General features: G+C 45.8%; 1 protein-coding gene across 2 annotated transcripts; it reads left to right on the top strand.

Annotated features, from left to right (window-relative positions):
* Positions 1-353: 353 nt before the first annotated feature.
* On the top strand, positions 354-7,630 carry LOC121867782 (agrin-like). Of its 2 annotated transcripts, none has more exons than XM_042367882.1 (8): positions 354-475; positions 4,087-4,236; positions 4,428-4,628; positions 4,821-4,967; positions 5,469-5,723; positions 5,949-6,089; positions 6,247-6,399; positions 6,778-7,630. In XM_042367882.1, exons 2-8 carry the CDS (start codon positions 4,110-4,112, stop codon positions 6,783-6,785), a joined length of 1,032 nt encoding a protein of 343 aa, XP_042223816.1. In that variant the 5' UTR covers positions 354-475; positions 4,087-4,109; the 3' UTR covers positions 6,786-7,630. The 2 variants fall into 2 exon arrangements, with proteins under 2 accessions (XP_042223816.1, XP_042223815.1); XM_042367881.1 differs by lacking the exon at positions 354-475 and adding an exon at positions 519-558 and having other exon boundaries at positions 4,090-4,236.

Genomic DNA, 7,630 nt, shown 5'->3' with positions numbered 1-7,630 from the left:
ACCAGTCCCACCACTTTTGATCCCTCCACTTTCCTGCTCCTGTAAGGTCATCAGCGTATGCCACCTGCTTGACCTCAGTTGTTTCAAATTTTATTGTGTTTTTGGAGCACTGTTAGGCCTATTATTGTACATTGCCATTGCAACAGGGTCCCCCTGTGTTGTTCCCTAGTTGACTGTAGGATGGTATCACCTCTTAGAGCCTTGTTGTTTACTATATAGAGGTCTGATGGATTCCTATACGAGTTTTCAACTACAACTACTACTACTACCACAACTACTACAACTACAACAAGTACTACTGCAACTACTACTACTACTACCACAACTACTGCCACAATTACTGCAACTACAACAATTCTAATAATAATCTCTCTCTCTGAGGTTTCGGAGCTTACGATACAACACACGAGCGATGGTACGTCTGGCGAAGCTCTCGGGAGTTCTCCTGTTGGCGAGTCTGGCTGTGGTGTACCCCAGGTAAGTACACCTTCACCTGTACGAGCAATCACTAGCGCCTGGCGTTCCACAGACGGATGGTGGGTGTGAAAAATCTAAAAGGTATTACCAGACGATCTTTCGCTCGCTTTCTGCCCACACTGGCGTTGTAGTTCGCCTCACAGATACAAGTACAGGTACCACAAAGACACAAACACCCCTTCTAGGTCCCTCATCCCATTAGATTATCATGGGATTTTCGGCCTTGATAAATATCCCTTGAACAATAGGTATAGCATTATCTTCACCCCAAGGTTATTTTAAATGAGACGCATCCGAGGAAATACTTCTAAATTGAACTTAATACTTAAAGTTATGTTGGTGTGTTAGGTTAGGTTAGGTTAGGTTAGGTTATAATAATGAAAATACAGAATAAAATTCTTCTTCTTCTTCTTCTCCTCCTCCACAATACAGCCAGCCTACCTATGCAGCCAGCCTACTGCAATTTGGCCAGCCTACCACAATACAGCCAGCCTACCACAATACAGCCACCTACCACAATACCATCAGCCTACCTGACAGCCAGCCTACACAATACAGCCAGCCTACCACAACACAGCCAGCCTACCACAATACAGCCAGCCTACCACAATACAGCCAGCCTACCACAATGCAGCCAGCCTGCCACAACACAGCCAGCTACCACAATACAGCCAGCCTACCACAATACAATGACCTACAATACAGCCAGCCTACCCACAACGCCAGCCTACCCAACACAGCCAGCCTACACACGGCCACCTGCCTGCCATCCATGCAGCCAGCCTACCACAGCCAGCCTACCCCATTATCCTACCCACAATACAGCCAGCCCTACCACAATGCACCAGCCTACCACAATGCAGCCAGCCTACCACAACACAGCCAGCCTACCACAATACAGCCAGCCTACCACAATACAGCCAGCCTACCACAATACAGCCAGCCTACCACAATACAGCCAGCCTACCACAATACAGCCAGCCTACCACAATACGTCATACAACAAGCCTAAAATTCACCCGTTGTATTGTGTGTATATAATTACTGAGGGATTGCCACGTTGTCATTTATACCTGCATTCCTATTGGCTAGTCATTTCCTCTTGTTGTATAAGCTTTTTGTGATTGGTTGGATCTGTTTATGTATGTATGTATGTATGTAAACTTTACGTACATATAAACACTAACCTAACCAAACTTAACGTAACCTAACCAAATCCTAACCAAATCCTAACCAAACTTAACGTAACCTAACCAAATCCTAACTGGGCCTTGTTCATCCTGGGAATACCATAGTGAGTCATGCTGTTATGTGGTGTCAGGTGTTGACCATCCTGGGAATCCCATTATGTATAGGAGAGACGTGTTTATCTTCAAGGACTTTGCTTCTTGCTGCCTACCTCCCCCTCCTCCCCCTCCTCCCCCTCCTCCTCCTCCTTCTCCTGTGCTACCTCCTCTTCCTCCTCCTCCTCTTCCTCCACACACACACACACACACACACACACACACACTAGCCTTGAACATGAAGCTCTCTCTGTCACTCTTGTCTGTCTGTGGACCTGTCAGGGGTGTCTATTGTGTTCATGGCTCACCTGTTGCTGTGGTTAACTGTCTATCTGTCCGTCCTGCTTTATCTATCTACCTGAGAGAGACAGACAGTCAGACAGTCAGTCATACAGACAGACAGGCAGACAGTCATACAGACAGACAGGCAGACAGTCATACAGACACCACAACCAATAAAACAGAATAAAAAAAAACTGCAATAAACCTGTAAACTAAACCTGGTGTGCTGTGTGTGTGTGTGGGGGGTATTCCCGTCTCTTAGTCACTCTCCTGATTTCAGTGCCACCACTGCTACCACCACCACCACCAGCACTGCACCACCACCACCACCACCACCACTGCTGCCACCACCACCAGCACTGCACTACGCCACCACCACTGCTACCACCACCACTGCTACCACCACCACCACGCAACACTGCTGCCCTACCACCACCACCACCACCACCACCAACATGCCCACTACCACCACCACCACTCCTTGCCCACCACCACCAACACCACTGCCACCACCACTGCTACCACCACCACTGCTCACCACCACCACCACCACCACCGCCACCGCCACCACCACCGCCACCACCACCACTGCTACCCTGCTACCACCACCTGCACTGCTGCCACCACCACTCACTGCTCTGCTCTCCTGCCACCACCCATACCACCACCACGCACCACCACCACCACCGCCACCACCTGCCCTTTCCTGCCACCACTGCTACCACCACCACCACCACCACCACCACCACCATACCACCACCACTTCCACCACCACCACCATCACCACCACCATACCCACGCCACCACCACCACTGCTGCCACCACCACCACCACCACCACTGCTACCACCACCATACCACCATACACCACACCTCTCTTTCCACCACCACCACTGCTACCACACCACCACCACCACTGCTACTACCACTGCTACCACCACCACCACCGCCACCACCACCGCCACCACCACCACCACCACCGCCACCACCACCACCACACACCACCACTGCTACCACCACCACCCACCACCACCACCACCACTGCACCACCACCACCACCACCGCCACCACCACCACTACCACCACCACCACCACTACCACCACCACCACTGCTACCACCACTACCACCACTGCTACCACCACTACCACCACTGCTACCACCACCATCATTCAGGAGGATTGACTAACATACATACAGGCAGCTAAATAAACGGAATCATTATAGCTTTTAAGTGCTTCAGCATTGCTTTGAAGTGCCTCATTATATCTTCAAGTGCTTCAGTTTAGCTTTTAAGTGCCTCATTATATCTACAAGTGCTTCAGTTTAGCTTTGAAGTGCCTCATTATATCTACAAGTGCTTCAGTTTAGCTTTTAAGTGCCTCATTATATCTACAAGTGCTTCAGTTTAGCTTTTAAGTGCCTCATTATATCTACAAGTGCTTCAGTTTAGCTTTTAAGTGCCTCATTATATCTACAAGTGCTTCAGTTTAGCGTTTAAGTGCTTCACCTTAGCTATGTCTTACCATTCAGAGGTGCTTGCGTGCCTCTCGGTGCTTCAGCAGGTCTTCATCAGTCAACTAGTGCTTCAGTCGTTGTTTCTTCAGTCTGTGCTTCAGCCAGTGGCCCCATAGTCAACCAGTGCTTCTATATTCAATTAGTGCTTCAATCAGTTGCTTCAGTCATTGCTTCAGCCAGTGCTTCTTTATGTTCACAGGAGCTGAGAAATTGGACACATTGGCGACAATTTTCGAAACTCTTAGGACTCGAGGTATTGTAGATGTCCGTCTGTCTGTCTGCCTGTCTGTCTGTCTGCCTGTCTGTTTGTCTGCCTGTCTGTTTGTCTGGTAACTAATTGTATGAAGATTATTATCAGTAATTAGTTATATTTGTTTATTTATGATTATTTGTATTGTTTTATATATTATTGAGAGAGAGAGAGAGAGAGTAAATAATATTCAAAGAAAACGGAAACAAAAAAATCAAAAGAAAACCAAAGAAAACGAGATCTCATTCAGCGATAACTCAAGTAAACTCCTCTACTCCACAGCTGAAACAAGACTTTGCCGAATGGACTGCCCTGATTCGGTGCGGCCTATCTGTGGCTCTGACAACGTGGTCTATAGGAACTCCTGCACCTTCAAGAGAGCTTTATGTGCCAACCCCCGCCTTGAGAAGAAGAATGATGGCCCCTGTAGTGAGTATGATAGGAGGGGAGGGGCGAGAAAGGAAGGGGAGGGGCGAGAAAGGGAAAAGATGAGGAAAAAGGAAGGGAAGGAGGTATATGTTAATTAACTGTATTGCTCTTACATTCCCACTCATGTTGATCTCAAGACCTAACCAACCCCACTCACACCCCTCTCATTCCTCTCTACTTCTCCCCTACAGCTTCAAATACACCAGAATCATTCCCATCCGAAATTGCCTTGTCCACTACGGTCTGTAAGGATGAGTGCACCAAAATCTACGAGCCTTTCTGCGGTAGTGACGGCCGCACCTACAACAACAAGTGTATTCTGGAAGCTGCAAGCTGTAGAAACCGCAACTCAGGCGGGCGGGGGATAACTGCAGTGAGGAGAGGAGTGTGTGGTGAGTTAGTTTTGTATTTTAATTGCTGTTTTGACTGATGGAAGAGAGAGAGAAAGAGAGCACTATAAAGAAGAAATTATATAAAATGATATAGCTACCCATCTAAGAAGTACCGTTTTCTATTAATCGGTAACTAAACCCCACCAAAGAAAATGTGCTATTTTTATGACTAACTCTACTAAATCCCAACAGAGGGAGATCAGAACTGTCACAAGGACTGCGGCAGCACATACCGCCCTGTGTGTGGTACCAACGGCGTCACATATGATAACAGATGTGAACAAGAAATCGCTGCCTGTAGAAACAAAGAGATCGCTGTGAGATATGAAGGAGTTTGTGGTGAGCAAACACAAAAAATAGTCCCAGATTTTGCTAGATACGTGGGACTATAATTTCTTGTAGTTTAATAGTTAAATATTCTCATCTAGTTTTATTTCCATAACATAAGAGTTTTTTTTATAGTCTGTTGTATATATCGAGATTCTCAAAGATTCTTAAAAGATTCTAAAGATAACAATTTCCCTTTTAGCCAAGGCCATTGCACTCGTGAAATATTATACAGACTTATAACTAAACCTTCCACTGAATTCTCCTTTGACATCTACGATCAGTGTCAGTTTTTCAAAACATCGTAAGGTAATTTTTTTCTCTTAACTCAAGGAATAGATAAATAGTAAGGAATGCCAAGTAGTATCTAAATTTGTCTACAATTATCTGTCAACAAACACTTTCTACATCTGTTTACAAGTGGTGGAATATAAACAGGTGTTTGTTTTGTTTGTTTACAAGTGAAGAGAAAACCTGTGATAAATAATAGCAAATGTTTTTTTTAATCCACAGTTGCCTCCTCCTCCTCCTCCTCCTCTTCTATTCCGATTGGAAAGCCTGTCGTTCTCTCCCTGCCTTCTGTCCAATCCTCCCAGGGGGCTTCAGCTGCCGTCGTGACAGGGAAAGACTGCCCCGACAGTTGCCTACCCGGGTTCCAGCCTGTGTGTGGTAATGACGGCCTTGTGTACGGGTCAGACTGCAAGCTGAACCTGGTCAAGTGTCGCACGAATAATCTATCCTTGACGAAGAAGAATGATGGAGTGTGCGGTGAGTGTGTGTGTGTGTGTGTGTGTGCGCGTGCGGTGAGTGTGTGTGCGTGCGGTGAGTGTGTGTGCGTGCGTGCGTGCGTGCGGTGAGTGTGTGTGTGTGTGTGTGTGACAGAGATAATTAACTCTATACTCAAGAATGTACGTAACTTTGAATAAAAAACTAACCTAACCCAACCCAACCTAACCAAAGCTAACCTAACCTAACCAATCGTATATTTTCCAGCTAAGGACTGTAACATCGACTGCTATAGAGATAATGAACCAGTGTGTGGAAACGATGGCAAGATATATGAGAATGATTGTTTCCTGGCCGTGGCACGATGCAAGGATAACGCTATCAGAAAAGTCGACATCTCTGAGTGTTGTAAGTCGTCTTGTTGGGGGGTGTTAGAATATATCCCTACGGTTGTTATTGATGTTATAATGCCTTACAACCCCACCAATAACCCCCATAACTATAAAAAAAACCAATAATAATAAGCTATAATCTCATCTATCACAACCTCTCTCTCTCACCCCAGCACAACAGAGGCGTAGAGCTTGTGAAGTGACGTGTACAGATGTTTCTCAACCTGTGTGTGGCAGTAATGGCGTGACGTATCAGAATCCCTGTAAATTGGAAGCTGCTACCTGTTTCAATAAGGGTCTTCTCAAACTCAATGATGGAGCTTGTCGTAAGTGTGTTTGCCGTCGTAAGTGCGTTTGTTGTCGTAAGTGCGTTTGTTGTCGTAAGTGCGTTTGCCGTCGTAAGTGCGTTTGTTGTCGTAAGTGCGTTTGTTGTCGTAAGTGTGTTTGTAATTACTATACCCTTCAGACGTCGAGGAGGAAGGATGTCTGCTCGTGACTTCAAGAATTTATTTTCCTTTCGTAGGTAAAATTAGATAAAAAGATGAATTTAATCGTAATTAATTTTTTTTATATGTTTGTGCATTTAATTAATTTAGTATTTTATTTATTGTTAAGAGGGAAGGATTATTGTATTGTTTGTTCTGTGTCTGTTCACATGATATATAATTACACCCATATAATTCCTATATAATCTTCTCTTATAGAGCATTAGAGTCAGCACTGGGCACGCTGTCAGCACGTCACTCACAGCTGAGGATGTCAGCACAGGAACCGATGTCAGCACGGCTAATATCAGCACCTTGAACGATAATCAGCACATTGGAGTCAGCACAAACAAGTGGTATCAGCACTTTAAACGATGTCAGCACAGCTATCATCAGCATAACCAGCGTAGTCAGCCCAAGCTACTAGTGTCAGCACCAAAGGCTCTCAAAATCAGCACCAGCTAATGATGTCAGCACCCAAAAGCTATAATAATGTCAGCACCAGCAGCTATTAATGTCAGCACCAGCTATTGAACGTCAGCAAAGCCATTGGAATCAGCACAGCTAGCACCCCCCTTTACCCATAGCACCAACCCTTTACCCCCTTAGTACAGTTTAATGTAGTAATTCACCCCTTAGCTTCGCCTCTTAGCTTCACCCCTTAACCACACCCCTTAGCCTCACCTCTTAACTTCACCCCTTAGCTTCACCCCTTAGCTTCACCCCTTAGCCTCACCCCTTAGCCTCACCCCTTAACTTCACCCCTTAGCCTCACCCATTAGTCTTACCCCTTAGCCTTACCCCTTAGCTTCACCCATTAAACTCCCCCTTAGCCTCATCCCTTAGCGAGTAGAAGCTTTGATAGCATCCCATTTATTCCCATCCATTAACTAACACTACCCCTTAGGTTCCCTCGCCCTTCCCCCTTTCCATTAGGTAATAGTGCCCCTTAGAATGCTTCCCCCTTCCCACCCTTTAACCCTTAATTACAAACGTGTGAAAAACTCCTTATTTTGCCCTTTAATCCACCCCTATTTCCTTATTTTACCCCTTAATTCTCCCTTATTTCACC

Source organism: Homarus americanus, unplaced genomic scaffold, assembly GCF_018991925.1.
Source record: "Homarus americanus isolate GMGI-L3 unplaced genomic scaffold, GMGI_Hamer_2.0 scaffold46583, whole genome shotgun sequence".
NCBI classification, from domain to species: Eukaryota; Metazoa; Arthropoda; class Malacostraca; order Decapoda; family Nephropidae; genus Homarus; species Homarus americanus.
Note: the sequence above shows the minus strand (reverse complement) of the source record. Positions and strands in the feature narration are given on the sequence as shown.

Excerpts from the sequence above, each read along its gene's own strand:
- LOC121867782 (XM_042367881.1), top strand. The coding sequence starts at position 534 with ATGGTGGGTGTGAAAAATCTAAAAG. Across the intron at positions 4,237-4,427 it reads GAAGAATGATGGCCCCTGTA|CTTCAAATACACCAGAATCA; the intron begins GTGAGTATGATA and ends TCTCCCCTACAG. Across the intron at positions 6,090-6,246 it reads AGTCGACATCTCTGAGTGTT|CACAACAGAGGCGTAGAGCT; the intron begins GTAAGTCGTCTT and ends CTCTCACCCCAG.